Source organism: Taurulus bubalis (assembly GCF_910589615.1).
Source record: "Taurulus bubalis genome assembly, chromosome: 4".
NCBI classification, from domain to species: domain Eukaryota; kingdom Metazoa; phylum Chordata; class Actinopteri; order Perciformes; family Cottidae; genus Taurulus; species Taurulus bubalis.
Window position 1 is genome coordinate 34,329,223 of NC_136592.1, and position 18,213 is coordinate 34,347,435.

Consider the following 18,213-nt stretch of genomic DNA (forward strand, 5'->3'; position numbering starts at 1 on the left):
TGTTAAATATGAATTTAGAAAAATTAAACTATGGTGACTCTTCAATGACCTTTGTATTAAAGTGATGATAAGGGGTTGATTTGTAACGTGTGCATGTGTGAGGACTGAGAGGGTGAGCGGAAACGAGACTGATAAGACTGCAGGTTAAAAAAGGGGAAGTAACATAGGAAAGAACGGGGGTGCAAGAAAGCTCAGGGCTTCAGCCCCTCAAAAAATTAAGGGATGTCCGAGTTGAAATTTGGAACAGAATAATAAGTTTAAGTTCAGTTGCGTTCGAGCGAGTTAGGGGTTTAGACGTAGCGATACTTTGGTGTAGGTGAAGCCTTAGGTTCTCTCCGTACTTTCAGTAGAGCCTCAGTTCTCCTATCTTCTCAGTTTTCTTCTAAGTACTTTAGAGTTTGCATTGGTAACTTGTCCATCCTTTTCTATCTTTGGTAAAATAAATATTGATTGATATCAGAGTTTAAATCAAGTCAGCGCGTTCGTAGCCCATTTCTTTGATTTCCTCAATTCTTGGCACCGAGCCATCAGAGAGCCAGAGGCAGAGCTTCACGTCGACCCGCCCCAGCAGCCCCGAGGTAGTCCGAGGTTCATCCATCACGGCTACACTCACTGATAAAGATACAGGACACACTTACATCACAGCCACATATTTGTTGTAATGAACTAGAGAGTTACAGTGACTGGTTGACCTCTGACTGTCCGCTGGACACCGCTGGGTGTCTACGGGTAGAGAGCGGGTTTAATAAGTATTAACTCCCCTTGTAAGAGTTTGTCATAAATGTATCAATTGTTGGTAGTTTGATAGCATCCGAGCCGAAAGCCTAAGATAACCAAGGTAGTCCCTTTCTCTCGAGAACCGGGTCGTGTGTGACGGTCGGATCTCGTGTTGCTTGGTCACTTATTTTACTGTCCAGTTATTTGGTGGTTGTGAGGTTTTGGGAACATATTCTGATTTTCTAGTTTAGCACCAGGTCATATTCCTCCGCGGAGGTTTATTCTGCTCGAGGCTGGACGGGTGACCCGTGTGTCCGAGCCCAGCGCGGTGGGCTGGTGGTCTGAGGGCTGGACCCTCACGGTGTCCCGCTGGCTCGCCGCACACCTGTCCCTTGTCGAGCTTCTCTCTCTCTCTCTTTCTATCCCTCATGTGAATTACATCTTGAAAGCATTTGATTTGTATATTAAAATAAAATAAATAAACGGTTAACGTGCAGGAATAACACTTACACTGCTGTGATAAAGAGCCCACCAGCATAAACTGTTTAATACATGTTTTGGGTAAAAAAAGGTATGGCGTGGGAATGCTAAAAGACATTCGTTGGTCCGTGCACTGCCTTAGGTCTCTATTCAACTGCAATGTTTTCGGACAACGCGGGGAGATCTATGTGTAACCCTAATTCCCAAGAAAACTTTTACATTTGTTATCTTATGAAGTCTTATTTAATGATCACGACATAAATATTTATGGAACGTACATCACAAAAAGGTTTAAGTTAAGGTCAAACTTTAATATCAAAGGAAGTGACATCATATTTGTTCATCTAAATAACTGTAGGAATTTGGAGACCTGAAAAATATCAACAACATAGATTGCATATTGCATTTGTAAATAGCTTACCTGTGATCATACACTTATAGCCTTCTGGTTGGCTCTGTTTCTTGCAAATACAATTGTAATATGACATGTGACTTATACAGCTAGACATTAATATTTGTAATTGTGGGAAGATCATTTTTTATAATATTTACTTTGATAAAGGTTTTGAGATGTTCATGCTTCTTTATCAATGCTCAGGTGATATACAGTATGTCTCGTTCTTTTGTCAAGAACAAAGCAACACTTGTCACTGACTCATCACCACATTTGCACAACTATGACATAATAGAAATGCACTACAGTTAAAACATGTCTGAAAATAACAACAAACTCCAGAGATTCATGTTACACTCGAGAACATTTAGAACACAGCACTACCGATTCTTGAATAGCAGAGCAAAAATAATAACTACAACACACTTGGTGCAAAGAAGGTATAGTATATATATTTTTCTTCAAATACAATAGCTTTTTGTTTGTGTTAACATGTAGAGATTGCAACATTCCCAATGCATTGATATATTATTATTTTTTTTCTTTCAAAAGCAACAAAAATTCATTTCAATTCCAGAGAAGGGCAGACCATACTATCACATCATGCTTAGTACTTTTCAGTTAAACTGGGATTAGTTTCAAACCACCGTGTTGTCCAGCAGACAGCTGCAGCAGGTTAAAAGGTGTTCCAGGTCAGCTCCATGCTGACTGGATGTCTCAAGCTTCTGCTCATCTCCACCAGCTGAAGAGACTTACTCCAAACGCTGTGTAAAGTTGTCTGGGAAAAGTCCTTTGTGAGCACCAACGCCGAGTGTGAGCCACTCACTTTCTTTGATTCCTGTGAGCCAGCCGGCATCCTGCAACAACAACCACAAAATGTCTCTCAGCATGATTTACTGTTGACTTGATGCTCATTCCTTCGTTACTGACACCGCTTCTCACCTGATCCTCGACCGAAGCAGTGGGAACCACCAACACCACGTCGCCTCTGTTCAGTTCCAGCTCATCTGAATTTGCAGCCTCAAAGTCGTGCATCGTCTCCACCTGCAGGAAGAAAAGCATCACCACTCCGTCTGCTGTCAGCAGGTTGAGAATAGAAACAACTCGGACTTCAGCGTGAGCAGCTGGTATCTAGAGGAAGACCCACCTTGTAGAGGAAGTCATCAGGGAGTCCGGACACTCCACCAGACGGACTCATGTGCTGGACCGTCTGGCTCTCAGGTGCTACACCGTTGTCACTGGTGGCAGTGGGAGAGATGTCAGCATCACGGTCGTCATCTCCTTCGTTACTAGAGGCTGGCTCGATTACCACAGAGGGGATCGGCATCTTTTCCTGAAGACGACAAAAAACATTTAGACATTTAAACTTTCAGACACTGGGTTTTATATTTATTGTTATTACTTAAATTTTTAAGTAATGAAGGTTTTCACCTTCCAATTGTCTTTTAAATCAAGTCATGTTTAGTCCTAATATGATGTACTTAAAATGTTGCATTTAAAGTGAACTATAAAATACGAGGTTTCTAAGGAAAAACAAATGAAACCCTAATTTGAACAAAAATGATTATTAACTTCAATGCTTTTTATGGTTGTTTTGATTACTGGTCATAATAACAAATTGAGTGACAGTTACCGACAGAGCTGCTTCAGCTGGAGATGTTTTGGCTTCGTCAGCAGAAGCGATCTGCTTTGTGCAAACACAAGTTTATTTAACAGCAACCACAATGAGTTACCAGCTGATGTTAGCATCACACATTGAAGACACATCACAGACCCCAATATTACTCAGAACAAACAAACTGTACTTTAATGACTATAAAAACAATTCCCACAATTCTCATGGTTAGAACAAATATTGTAGCGCAAGAGCTTTTAATTTCAGGGTTTGTTATGAACATTTAAACTCAACAGTTCCCATAAAATCCAGTTCAGTGTTAAGCAGCTGTGGCATCCAGGATCTTTATGTTGTCTTTAATCTCAGTTTTTCATCCATGACTTGTTGAGGATAGCAATGTGGGAGGGGGAGTTTTATTTTTTGATGACCGCTATTGGTCCCTATTTCACACCATTTGTTTAGATTGCCTTTGTACACCGTTGAGAAAGTATTCTGAATGTTTTAAATGTGATCCAGCACAAGTGTTTGTACGTTTCCTGCAAATAAAACTTCAAAACTCGGCGACTGGATCTTTGAATCATTGCCGGCCAGCCTCTCCGTGACTACTTTTAAGTTGCCAATAGTCACTTATAGCAACATTAATACATTATGCATACAGGTCAGATATTTTATGATAAAGAGCATCATCCTGGTTGGTGCAGTCCAGTAATCCTAATTCTTCAATGCTGATTATCAAATTCATCAGAATAAATGTCTGATGTTGTATCTTGTGTAGCAGTCATTTTGACAGAGCTACTGCCCACCGATACAGAACAATACATTTACCACAGAACAATATTCTGCACCATATAACCCTTTACATGGGGAGGGAAGATGAGGAGATCTGAGCTTTCCCCCTGTCCTAAACTTGGCCATTTCGATCAGTCTGTAAATTATTTGATTGGCTGTTAAACACTGGCAAGGTGGTTCACACCATGGTTATTTTCAAACTTCTTGAACTGTTTTGTCTTGTCGTGAATATTTGGTTTGAACTGGCATTTAAGAGTAGTTCCTAGGGTCGCCAAAAGTAGAATGGCAGCAACAGACTTCTGCTATCAAGCTCTGATCCAGTTCGGGAGAGGGTTTGGGGGCATTTTTAAATGCCTGAAGTGTAGTCTGACTCTATGATTGCAACCCACCCAGTGGACCCTGTTCCAGCTCAATACCCACTACTACAATCATTATTATTAGTCTCTCCCATCATGATCTATCTATATATTTTGTGATAAACACTTTTACTCACATCAGGCTTGTTTTCCTTCAAGCTGCCAGAACTTTCTACTGCATCTTCCTCAGCAGCAGAGGAAGCTGCATGTTCCTCCACCTCTCTTTCAGCTCCCCCTGCTGGAAGCACCTCGCCAGCGGTCTGTGCTGGAGGCTCCTCGCCAGCGGGCGGTGTTGGAGGCTCCTCGCCAGCGGGCGGTGTTGGAGGCTCCTCGCCAGTGGGCGGTGTTGGAGGCTCCTCGCCAGCGGGCGGTGTTGGAGGCTCCTCGCCAGCGGGCGGTGTTGGAGGCTTCTCGCCAGCGGGCGGTGTTGGAGGCTTCTCGCCAGCGGGCAGTGCTGGAAGCTCCTCGCCAGCGGGCAGTGTTGGAGGCTTCTCGCCAGTGGGCAGTGCTGGAAGCTCCTCGCCAGCGGGCGGTGTTGGAGGCTTCTCGCCAGCAAGGGGAAATGAAGGGTTGTCTTGTTCCTCAGCAACTTCTGTCACGGATGCTTCTGGAGCATCAGTTGAGTCTGCGGGAACTTCATTCTTTTGTAAAGAAAGATGGTGGTCAACCCAAAATCTGTTGCTGCAGTCACTTTGCATGAAATGTAATGACATGCTCATAATTCCACATGTCAGAATGGATCAATCATTAATGCTAATCTCTGCTTGTGTTGTTCAGCTCAACCTGCATGAAACTTGAAAGTACCACCCACACTGTACACACCTTTCATTTGCAAACCTGCAAATTAAAGCAAACATCGCGAAAGCTTGGAAGCATATGGCGCTCCAACAATTAAAAATAATCTTGGTTAGTTTGTTGGGATAGTCTGAGAACATATAAGAAGGCCTGCGTAATGCCAGAGCAGCATATTACTCATCAATAATAGAGAAAAATAAGAACAATCCCCAGTTTCTCTTTAACACTGTTGCCAGGTTTATTCATATAGACCTCAGTAGTAGTAGTGGTAGCAGTAGTCGTAGTAGTAGCTATGTGGAGCCATGTATTGCCTATATACCTCAGTAGTAGTAGTAGTACCTCAGTAGTAGTGACTTCATGAACTTCTTCAATCATAAGAATTTAAGTATTAGAGACTAGATTAATACTCTCCTGTCCTCAACCAATACCAATCTATCCTCAAATAGACTGACCTTAGAAACTGCTGTAAACCCTGATATATGTTTAGATGGATTTATCCCATCAAAATTGACCAATTGTCTTCAATGGTATCCACTTCTAAAACTTCTACCTGTCTCCTAGGCCCCATCCCAACAAAGCTGCTGAATTAGCACCTCTCTACTAGATATCATCAATGGGTCTTTACTAACAGGCCATGTACCACAGTCCGTTATAGTATTACATTTAGATAGTACTTCTCTAGGATTTGGTGGAGATGTAAAGCTGTGTGTCGCCGCCGCAGCAGTGGAAATGGAGACCGTGGTGGCGTATGATGTTGCAAAGGGGGAGCAAGTAGAGGATGAAAAGGAGGGGGCCGAGTACTAAACCTTGAGGGATAGGGGCTGTGTTAGACTTGGATTTATTGATAATAATGAACTTGGCGGTTGGAGAGGTATGACTTGAACAAGGAGAGGGCTTTGCCAGTAATGTGGAGGGAGGACTCAAGGCAGGAGTGGAGGATGGAGTGGTTGATGAAAAGGAGGATGCAGTGGTTGATGGAGAGGAGGATGGAGTGGTTGATGGTGACTTGATTAGTTTCTGTGCTGTGATCTGAATCCAAATTGAAATTGTTCCTACAGTTGGTTGGAGTCCAGGTGGGTTTTAAGTTGGTTGGCAACGGTGCGTTCAAGTATTTATTATTAGTAGTATTAGTTGTTGAGGATGTCAGGATCCAGTCTAGGTTTTTTGAGGATCGGTGTGACCGAGGCAAGTTTGAAAGGGGGGGGGGGGGGGGGGGGGGTGGAGCCAGTAGACAGGGTGGAGGTGATGATAGCGGAGGAGTGGGTGGAGGGCCGGGAGATATGACTAAAGTGGAAGGGATGGGGTCCAGGTTGCAGATTGGAATCTTTATGCCAGATTTCGTAGCCCTTTAAGCCCTAGCCCTAACCCTAATAACCCTAACCCTATTTATTGTTTGAGTTGTGTTTAAAGGTTGTACATCGGGATTATATATTATTGTAGCCCTGATTTTTATGTTTAATTTGATTTTGTTTTTTTGGGGGGGAGGGATTTATACCATGATTTTTTCTTGATTTTCCTGATATAAAAGGGTCCCCCGATTATAATGATATTAAAACAAATAAAAATTTGAGGCACTTTCCTGTTAAACTCTGAGAGGGAGATTACGGAGACGTGGGAGAGTGACCAGTCGGTTAGTGGGGATTTGCAGATCCAGGGTCGGGTGTAGCGGGGCTGGGAGCCAGTTGATTGTAGATGTGTCAATTTTGGTTTTGTAGAAAGATAGAAAGGAGTTGCATTTTGCAGCGGTGGAGGTGTGTAAGCGATTGTCCATAGGTTTGAGACGTTTATTTATCGTGGAGAAGACCTTGGGTTTGGTGGAACCGGAGTGGATGATGCCAGAGTCCACCAGGTCGCTAAACTTCAAGCGTGTCTTAAAGACATCAAAACCTGGATGACCTGCAACTTCCTGCTGCTGAACTCGGACAAGACTTAAGTTATTTTACTCGGCCAAGAACACTTCAGAAATCAAGTATCTGATGATATGGTTTCTCTGGATGGCATCGCTCTGGCATCCACCACCACCGTAAGGAATCTCTGAGTTATTTTTGACCAGGACCTGTCCTTTGGCTCCCACGTGAAACAGATCTCAAGGACCGCCTTTTTTCACCTACGGAACATCTCAAAGATCCGGCACATCCTGTCTCAACGCGATGCAGAAACATTGATCCACGCATTTGTTACCTCAAGACTGGATTACTGTAACTCATTATCAAGCTGCTCTGGTAAGTCCCTTGTGAGGACAGCTGTGTTCCAATCAGCTCCAGGGTGAGTTATAACAATGACAAACCCTGGTTCACAGCGGAATTCAGAAAGCTACGGCAGCAAAAGGACCAGGCATTCAGGAGTGGGGACAAGGACTTGTACACAAACCCGGACTCTGTGTCTCCCTCCACCCTGAAGCACTGTGCTGATCAGCTGTCTCCTGTGTTCACTGAGATCTCCAACACCTCCCTGGAAACATGCCACGTACCAGGCTGCTTCAAGGTCTCCACCATCATTCCCGTCCCCAAGAAACCCAGGTTCACAGGGCTCAATGACTACAGGCCCGTGCCCTGACCTCTGTGGTCATGAAGTCTTTTGAGCGCCTGGTTCTGTCCGACCTCAAAACCCTGACTGACCCACTCCTGGACCCCCTGCAGTTCGCCTACAGGGCCAACAGGTCTGTAGACGATGCTGTCAATATGGCCCTCCACTACATCCTCCAGCATCTGGACTCCCTAGTAACCTACGCCAGGATCCTGTTCGTGGACTTCAGCTCTGCTTTCAACACCATCATCCCGTCTCTGCTGCAGGACAAGCTCTCCCAGCTGCACGTGCCCGACTCCACCTGCAGGTGGATCACAGACTTCCTGTCTAACAGGAAGCAGCACGTGAAGCTGGGGAAACACATCTCAGGCTCTCGGACCATCAGCACTGGTTCCCCCCAAGGCTGCGTTCTTTCCCCTCTGCTCTTTTCCCTGTACACCAACAGCTGCACCTCCAGTCAGCAGTCCGTCAAGCTCCTGAAGTTTGCGGATGACACCACCCTCATTGGACTCATCTCTGGTGGGGACGAGTCCGCCTACAGGTGGGAGACTGACCACCTGGAGACCTGGTGCAGCCAAAACAACCTGGAGGTCAACGCTCTGAAGACAGTGGAGATGGTTGTGGACTTCAGGAAGAACGTGGCCCTACCCACCCCTCTCATCCTGTGTGACTTCCCCGTTGATGCTGTGGAGTCCTTCCGCTGCCTGGGCTCCATCCTAATCCAGGACCTCAAGTGAGAGCTGAACATCAGCTCCATCACAAAGAAGGTCCAGCAGAGGATGTTCTTCCTGAGGCAGCTGAAGAAATACAACCTGCCAAAGAAAATGATGGTGCAATTCTACACCGCCATCGTTGAGTCCATCCTCTGCTCCTCCATCTCCGTCTGGCATGCTGCAGCCACTGCCTAGGTGATTGGCTGCAATTTGCCATCCCTCCAGGACTTGTTCACTTCCAGGACTCTGAAGGGAGCCAGAAAGATCGTAGCTGACCCCTCTCACCCTGGACACAACCTGTTTGAGTCCCTTCCCTCTGGCAGGAGGTTGAGGTCCATCAGGACCAAGACCTCACGCCACACCAACAGTTTTTTCCCGTCGGCAGTCGGGCTCATCAACAGAGCCCGGGTCCCCCACTGACTGACTCTGTCACCCCCAGGACTATTTTTCGGGCTATTTTTCGGACAATTTCTTCTTTCTTTTCTTTGAACACTTTATTTTATCTTATACTTGATTTAATACCCATTACACTGTTGTTGTCGTTGATTGTTGCTTGTCTCGTCTAACATCTCGTGTCTAATGTATGCACCTTTTGCCTAGAAAAATTCATTGTTTGTGTAAACATTCCTGGCAAATAAACGGTTTCTGATTGGGTTTCTCCAGTTCGGAATGCTGCAGCTCTTGTACTAACGAGGACATAATTGAGATGAGCAGGCGTTTAGGACCAGAGAGTTTAAATGTCAGGTGTTCAATTAAGAATGGGGTTTGGATGGTAGTCAGGCTGTTTTTTATGTGTTGGCGGACGGATGTAAGAGAGGATGTTTCTGTTTATGGCTCTTTGAATGCGGTGTGGGAGTGGCGACCTGCTTGTCGCAATAGTCAGAATGGGGAGAGTGGCCGATGAGGGGGTTAATGACAGATGAGGCCACTAGGGGGAGCTGTCGCGGCAAACTGTGCTTTGGGGCGGAAGCATAGAAGAAGAGGAGGGGGTGTGTTTGTGAGGAATAAATAGTCAGGCGTGTGGACAGGATTGTACAGCGTGCTGTAAGTTAGCCGCGAGCAGGCGGCCTGTTGAGGTGAATACCATCGTTCCTAAAAGAGGAATTGCGATCCTAGAACATGTTAAAGTTGTCAATGAAGCCCACGTTGTGGATCCTGCATGCGGACTGGAGGCAGGTGTGGAGACTAAGGACTCTGCTGAACCGCTGGGATCCACGGCCGAGTGTGGTGGTTGGACAACTGCTAAAAAAGGACAGTCCGCAGCTGTTTAAGACATGTAGATTTTTTAAATCAATCTTGGTCAACTCAGACTGTTGGAGGGCTGTGTCGTTGATTCACACATGAGCAATAATTCGCTGAACGGTGGTGCAGCAGGCGGCAGTTTTAGAAGATGTCTAGGACCGTCGCTCAGGGGAAACAATGTGTATCTGCATTGAAGAAGCGGATATTCCTCATTATTGAGTCTCAATTATCAGTGTGGATGGACAGAAAAGAGGGTGAGGGGGTAGCACCGTGTGCTTAGCGCAAATGGATGGAGTAGGTGAAGAGATGTGGCCAGTGATGGCGGAGAGGACAGAGGAGTACTGAGAGAACGGGGGGCAGAATCTGGAGTACTGGGGCGGGAGGGGCCCTCAGGAAAGACTGGCGTAAGGTGGAACCTGGAGCCGCGGCCGGTCGGAAGGTTGGACGAAGCTGTGAATCCCTTACCAGAGGAGGGAAGTCCTGGAGGGCAAGGATGTCATACTTATTCTCCAGCGGGACATTGAAGTGTTGAGTGACAGTAGCCTGCCTCCCGAGCTGCTGTGAGCACGGACCGAGGACCACAGCTCATGGTAAGAAGGAGTGGCGCGGACCACGGCTTTAGTGGAGGAGGGAAGGCGACGGCAGAGACACGGTCGCTGGTTGTGTCGGTTTGTGCTTTACCGAAGATGATATTGTCCATGAGCTTCTTGGCGTCCTGGATCCTGTGCAGTGTAGATGTTCTTCCTTCCAGCTCTGTGATTTTATCGGCCAGGCGGGAGCAGCTGACACAGTCGGATGGAGAGGTGAGTGGAGCCATAGTAGCTAGATGTGGCGGACACAGGGGCTCCAGCCCGGAGCCCACCGCATAGTTCAGGTTTAAGCAAAGGAAACTGCTAAACCACAAAGAGCCCCGTTTTCCCTAGGGACTTTGATGACACCCCGCATACATCGCAAAGGGACGCTAAAAACCGGGAAAGCACATGGAATGTTAGTTGGGCTTGCGACGAAAGTTGGGAACCGTTGGGACTTTCGGTTGGGGGAGTTTTTCCTGATCTGATGTGAGGTCCCGGGACAGGGATGTTATGTGTGCCGATTGTAAAGCCCTCCAAACTTGTATTTGTGATGTTGGGCTATATAAAATGAACTGAATTGAATTAAGACATATGGATTAAAACAATCAGGATCTGAAAAAGTCAGCGTAAGAAAACTAGATACAAATTAAAAATTTGTGAAAAGAAAGGAGAGCGGAGAAGCAGACACGAAGGCGCACAACGCTAATGCATAACCTCTGAAAATCTCATTAATAATATTACTTTTATTATTAGTAGTCATCTTTTGTGTTGCCATTATTACTGCTAGTACTCTCATATGAATAATTTCTGTCATATGCATTCAATGTGTTGCAACTCAATGTTGTTTATTCTGTACACATCTATTGTACTTCTGGTCACATGACATCTATTGTACTTCTGTCCATCCTAATAGAGGGATACTCCCTTGTTGCTCTCCATAAGATTTCTGCCCTTTTTCTCGCCTTAAAGGGTTTTTTGGGGGAGTTGTTCCTGTTTTCATGTGAGGGTCAAAGGTCAGATGAGGTTGTATGTGCAGAGATTGTAAAACCTTCTGAAATGTCAACAGAATGATCGAGAGGTGATATCAGAACTAGCTTACTATTTATAAATAATGCAAAAATGGAATGTAAATCTTTTTTTATTATATACCAGTTTTGGCCGTCACAGTTTGTGTATTTAACCGTGCATATAACCGTCTAGATATGGGATTACGGCCAATACATGGTATATCAGATTGATGCACATAATACAGAACCAAACTTCACAAGTGCAAATTCTGTCCGCAATATTGATTATAATAATAATAATAATAATAATAATAATAATAATAATTCAAACTTTTATAGCGCTTTTCTGAGTACACAAAGACGCTTTACATTGGGGACAAGAGACAGAGACAAACGGAACAAAACAAAAATGGAAAGATAAAGCAAACACAACAAACAAACATAGCAACAAAAGCAAAACAAAAAAGAAAACTGGAGAAGCTGTGTGGGTCATAGTGGAGGATAGGTGCAGGGGTATAGCAGGTGAAGGCGAGTTAGAAGAGATGGGTTTTGAGGGCTTGCTTAAATGAAGGTAGGGTGGGAGCCTATTATACCGATCAGATTATATTTTTGAGGTTATAAATCACTATGGATCAAACGGTAAGAAAACACACATTTAGCACAAATGCAGGCACAACATATAAGTCATAAAATAAATAAATACAACAATCCACGTCACAAGATGTACTTAAATTTCAAACTCACCATCTTATCAAAATCCGCAAAGAATGATGGGGCAGTGGCATCCTTCAGGGAGCATGTGTCAAATGTAGAGAAGAAGAAGAGTCACAACTGGCAATCTGGAAATACATGATTATTTTGCATTCAGAAAAGAGAAGAGTCTTTAGAAAACAAGAAGATACAGGATGTACAAGGAATAAGACTTCTGAAGGTCTGATGACGTAAGCATGCAGTTAGGGTCAATGTCTACGTTAAAGCAACCAACAACAGCAGCGACCTCTGACCTCTGCAGCAACCTCTTTGTTACACTCTAAGAGGAAATAGATAAGTTCAGTAGTTTGACCTGACAACTGACAGTTAACGGACATCTGAACAATTTAAACTGAATGGTAAATGCAAAAAATACAATTAAGTAATATCAGTAATAAGTCCCTGAGAACTGAAATGGCTCTGAACAAGCTGCAATTTAGCTGCAAATTAAAATATTTGATTAAATGCTGTAATCAGAACAGTTGAATGAATCTCTGCAAACTGCTCATTTCCATGTTTTGTCTTGACAATGTGTGCAAATTCAAGTGTAGTTTGAAAAATTACCTGTAAAAATCCATTTAATGCATTGTTCACCTAAATTGAATTGCAAAGACACAAATTAGTGTTTGAAGCTTCCAGGTAAACCAAGTCTAAGATGTAACGATGGGCTCAATGTGAGAATGAAAGTTTGGAATAAACAAGCAGACAAAGCAGGCAGGAGAAGTGGGAGGAGCTCAGGCTGGGGTCCAGGTTTCAGGACTACTACTTTCACTTCGGTTCTCAAACTGTGGGAGGGTAGAAGACGGAAAATGGGATTTCATTTTTTCTATTCTACCCTATACTAACTACCACAATGAAGACGGGAGGAAGTCAAATACCTCTTCCTTTTCTGTATCTAGCTCTTGGTACAACTTCCCAAATCTCCGGTTTGCAGACTCATCTTCGGACATGTCTGAATTTTCTGGTTCCTTGTGAATTCTGGTAACGATTACATCTTTGAATCCTTCTGCTGCCCCGGAGACAGCAGCAGAAGCAAAGTGTTGTTGAGTGACAGAGGAGTCGAAGTCACTGTTGTGACTAACTTCCTGCCAGGACATGGTGTTGGAGGCCGGACCCGCAGTCCCTGAAGAGGCTGCTAGGAAGGTGTTGGCAAAAGGGTCTGCATCCCACCCACCTCTTTCATCCCCAGTGGAGACAAGTCCACCTTCTCCTGAGGTTGCAGCAAATTCAAAACCAACCCCTTTGTTTCCAAACTGTGTCTGAGCAAAGGGATCTGATTCAAATGCACCTCCTCCCTGTGTTTCAGCAAAAGGATCTGAATCAAACACATCTCCTCTCTGTGTTTCAGCAAAATCATTAAAATCAAACGCACCTCCTCCCTGTGTTTCAGCAAAAGGATCGGGATCAAACGCACCACCTCCCTGTGTTTCAGCAAAATGATTTAAATCAAACACATGTCCTCCCTGTGTTTCAGCAAAAGGATCTGCATCAAACGCACCTCCTCCCTGTGTTTCAGCAAAATTATCTGAAGCAAACGCACCTCCTCCCTGTGTTTCAGCAAAATGATCTGAAGCAAACGCACCTCCTCCCTGTGTTTCAGATGAGAAAACAGAATCAAACGCACCTCCTCCTTGTGTTTCAGATGAGAGAACAGAATCAAATGCACCACCTCCCTGTGTTTTAACAAAGGGAACTGAATCAAACGTACCTCCTCCCTGTGTTTCAGCAAAGGGATCTGAATCAAACGCACCTCTACCCTGTGTTTCAGCAAAAGGGACTGAATCAAACGCACCTCTACCCTGTGTTTCAGATGAGAGAACAGAATCAAATGCACCTCCTCCCTGTGTTTCAGATGAGAGAACAGAATCAAACGCACCTCCTCCCTGTGTTTCAGCAAAAGGATCTGCATCAAACGCACCTCCTCCCTGTGTTTCAGCAAAGGGATCTGAATCAAACGCACCTCCTCCCTGTGTTTCAGCAAAAGGAACTGAATCAAACACACCCTCACCCTGTGTTTCAGCAAAAGGATTTCTGTGAACTGATTTGAGATCATATTCTTTTCCTGACAGCTCTTCCTCTGCTGAACAGTTTCTGTCAGCTGCATCACTCTCTGGGGAAGCTTGTTCTACTGTTTGAGACTGATCTGCCGCTATACCCTCATATCCACATCCCAACCCCTCCGAAACATTCACTGAGGGACAATCTTCATACGAAAGTTCATCATCTGCACTTGCCCAACCTCCCCCATGACCTGCATCTCCCCACTCCTCAGCGGTCTCATATTCAGACCCAGACCCATCTGGAGACCTGGACCACGTATCCCCTCTGTCCTCTGTACTGTCCTCAATCTCTTCACCATACTCATTGGTGAATATCAGTCCTGGGGTGGACTTCCTGCGATCCTCCTGCCCTGCATCTCCCACTGAGTATGACTGCCTTGTCTCAACTTCATCACCTCTAACTGCAGAGGAATGAAGGTTGGAGTTAGTTTGAGAATTCCAGCTGCTAACCTCATCTTCAGCTGCTGTGGCTACCTCACTGTCCTGAGGAGGCGTAGCTGTGTCTGCACCTGGCTGCCAGCCGTCTGTCTGGGGCAAGTCCTGAGCCCCACCCTGTGCCCCACCCTGTGCCCCCTCCGGCCCTAGAGCAGGGGCCTCAACTCCTGGAGCAGCATCTTCATTTGCTGACGATGAACCAAAGTCAGCGGACCAGTCGGCGACAAAGCTGGTGTCTGCAACCTGCTTGGGAAAGGCAGGGATTGTAGTGTTAAAGTGTGACCCTTCTGCTTTAAACCCACAGTTCTAACTGGAGAGCCAGTGCATACAAATACACAGTGTGTGTTTTTTAAGACCAAGACGGGAATGATGCGAGAATCCAGAGACAGGTTGCATATAGACAGAGTGATCATAGTTGTATTCTAACAAAGAGATGCAGGACTCAGTTTTCTGCTTCATGAACCTGCAGAGTTCCTGACTGCCTTCAGTAGAACCCTTCCATTGGTTTTACTGATGTTCTACAAAGTAAACATGTTATTTTACTGATGTTCTACAAAGTAAACATGTTATTTTATGATGTTCTAGGGTGAAAATGTGCATATATTGATGTTCTGCAGGTTGAAATTACAACTCACTCTTCAGTGATTTCCTGTGTTTTAGTGATGATAAAAAAAAAAGGTGTGTAATTGTCTGTACTTACAGGTTGAGCTGTTTGGGTGTTTGCCTAAACAAAACAAAAAATCAGAAGGGTTAGAAAATTGTTCAGAGACAACTACTATGATCTGTGTACTGTATTGCATTCATTATTATATTATTTTTAGAAAAGTATTGATTTGTAAAGTTAATACACCAATTTCACTTTTTCATTCATACCCTAATCTCCAAATATATCTAACTCTTAAAATGATCACATCATAAATTGAAAAGATGAAGTAATGTGCAGTGTAAAATCATATCTTTCAACAACTAGAACTAAGACTTCACTTACCGACCACATATCCCAAGGCACAGCTGTCTGAAAGAGGCAGAGTACATGTTGTTCATGTGGCTCAGACTATAAACACGCTTAAACCAGATATATAGACATATTTTTACCAACTTGGATGGACTTTGAATGATAAACTGGGATTTTGACTCTGACCATACCGTCACACACTGATGTAGTCCACAGACATTTAGAAATTAATATATTCATGATTTGTGTTTATGTTTTACTTATTTTTGGTATTTGGCTACAGCATCGAGAGGTTAACTCTCATTTGAACACAAAAAAATCAACATATGACTTCATCAAGTGATCAGTGATCTGTCTACCTGAGGCGGTCTGTGTGAGATGAAATATGCTGAGAGCAGGCGGGTGTTCTTCGTACGTGGTTTAACAAAGTCGATCAAATGTCCTATTATCCACCTTAAATGACCGAGATGATTGACATTAGGCTTTCCCGGTTCCTCTAAGGCTGAAACGCACGTCTCGTTCATTCGAACCAGACGTCAGTCATTTGGATAATTGCACATGCACGCTCCTCTTCAAAAGGGGGTGGAGTCAGATTTCATGATCTTCAAACGCTACAATAGTAAATAAGATCAGAGAAAGAGTGTTTCTTTTCTCCCCTGACGAGCAGGAGATCATGAACGCATATGATGAATTTAAGACCATAATCATGGCAAAGTCTAATGGTGCGTTCACATCCAAAGTGTAGTGAATATTCGCAACACTTCCTGTTGTGAACGCAGCATAACGCCGCCTCCGCTGGTCGGGCTAGAGTCACATAAGCATTGCAAAATATTAAGTTAAATGTGTAAGTGTTGGGAAAATGTATCGGCTAATTTTAAGTGCGTCATCACCCAAATCAATCAGATTATATTTATTGAAATGTGCCTGCTGGCAGTAGTATACAAATTTATATATACTTATGCGGATATATGTACTGTATGCGCGTATGTATCATATGTGTGTATACATGTATGGGTAGATTACTATATAACTAGGAGTTTGAATCTGTATATGGGCAGATCAGTACCTTAATCATTTTTCTACAATAATGATATGCATGGTGTACTAATAACACTGTCAATATAATTATGAGTTCTTTCAACACATCCACAAGTTTCTTAAGCGCAAAATAAACATTACGAACAGCACGCCATGCAGCGGCTTTCCCGATGTTCCCTGCATCGCGGACACTGTACAAACATGTACCGCTCAAGGCTATGATCAAGTCTGCATACACTCTGTGATCCAGTCTGCATACAGTATGTGAGACTGTGTGGTGTTCAATGTACGGCTCGAGGAGGTCTCGGCAGAATCGATAGCGCTCGTACAGGAAGTCCTCATGATGTGAGCTCGTACAGGAAGTCATCATAATGTGAGAACGGATCTTGACGATCTGGAAGAACTCTCTCCCTATAAGACTAATATGACTAATATTGCTCCTTCATTAATGAGGAAGGGAGCTGTCTTTTTTGTCCGGTGGGAGTGGCCAGCTTATCCAGTGAATTTCACTAAACCTGTTCTAGAGCAGGTTAAGGGATTTCGATGTGTTGCTATGGTGATTTTTCTAAACTTGCTTCGAGGAACGGAAAAGCCTGACCTACGTCATCTTATCCTAAAAATTATCCGGCTAAGTCAGTAAACCAGGTACGAAGAATAGGGCCCAGGTGTGGGGTAATAAGGCACTATAAGCTCCTCAAGGTGTCGTGATCTACTTCAGTCTCTTAGTCACTAAGTGAAATGTGAACGTTTATATCCTGCTGTTTAAAGAGAACCTGTGGTATCGGAGAAACACTTTCATCTGGCTGAAAAGCATCAAAGTCCATGTCGAGAAGAGATTCGCCTGGTCTTTCATTGGGCTGTGGGCAACAACAACAACACAAAAAGAGGTAAGCACATGTATACAACACACAACGCAAAAATTAGCTGCATCTGTTTGTTTTAGAAAGAGGACTCCACAGACCTGCGATGGTGAAGGTGCTGGTAAAAAATCCCCTCCAAACAGGTCGATGATCTGCTCTTCTGCCACCTCCTTGGTCGGTGTGGCTTTTGGTGGTGGAGGCACCGGTGGGCCCTTTTTAAGCTGCCAAAAAAAAGATGAGAAGTTATCAAATCAGATAGTAGATTTAATCAAGCAGTATTTCTTTACTACTTGGAATTTCTTCCATTATACTCTTTATAATTGACATCACAGAGGATTGATGGATTCTACAGTTGCGTCTGGACTACATGGCATCTATCATTCTGTCCATCCTGGGAGAGGGAGCCCTCCTCTGTTGCTCTCCCTAAGGTTTCTTCATTCTTTTCCGTTAAAGGTTTGTTTTGGAGGTCCTGTTTCAATGTTGGGGTCCTGGGACAGATGATGTCGTATGTTGGATTATTTTAAAATCCTGTGAGGCTAATTTGAGTTTTGAGGCTATAATTTAATTAAATACAATTATAGCAATTCCTTATTATCAGGCTGCTCTAATAAGTCTCTTACATCTCTCCAGTTGATCCAGAATGATGCATCTCATGTACTAACGAAAACTAAGAAAGAGATCACATTACTCCTGTATTAGCTGCTCTGCATGGCTCCCTGTAAAAATCAAGAATCACATTTAAAATCCTTCTCCTCACCTACAAAGCCTTAACTGGTGATGCAGCATCATATCTTAAGGAGCTCATAGTACCATATTACCCCACTAGAAAGCTCATAGTACCATATTACCCCACAAGAGAGCTCATAGTACCATATTACCCCACTAGAGAGCTCACAGTACCATATTACC

At 44.0% G+C, this 18,213-nt stretch overlaps 1 protein-coding gene across 1 annotated transcript in view; it reads right to left on the reverse strand.

Moving 5' to 3' along the window:
• Positions 1-1,493: 1,493 nt before the first annotated feature.
• Positions 1,494-18,213, reverse strand: part of amph (amphiphysin) — a gene marked incomplete at its 5' end in the record, with an annotated part of 36,719 nt that continues 19,999 nt past the window's right edge. The window contains 11 exons of the mRNA XM_079216851.1: positions 1,494-2,448; positions 2,534-2,635; positions 2,739-2,924; positions 3,225-3,278; positions 4,489-4,992; positions 11,951-11,992; positions 14,191-14,697; positions 15,152-15,175; positions 15,440-15,466; positions 17,218-17,301; positions 17,406-17,525. Of these exons, the coding sequence (XP_079072977.1) occupies positions 2,344-2,448; positions 2,534-2,635; positions 2,739-2,924; positions 3,225-3,278; positions 4,489-4,992; positions 11,951-11,992; positions 14,191-14,697; positions 15,152-15,175; positions 15,440-15,466; positions 17,218-17,301; positions 17,406-17,525 (1,755 nt within the window). The 3' untranslated portion in view covers positions 1,494-2,343. The remainder of the gene's footprint in view (positions 2,449-2,533; positions 2,636-2,738; positions 2,925-3,224; positions 3,279-4,488; positions 4,993-11,950; positions 11,993-14,190; positions 14,698-15,151; positions 15,176-15,439; positions 15,467-17,217; positions 17,302-17,405; positions 17,526-18,213) is intronic.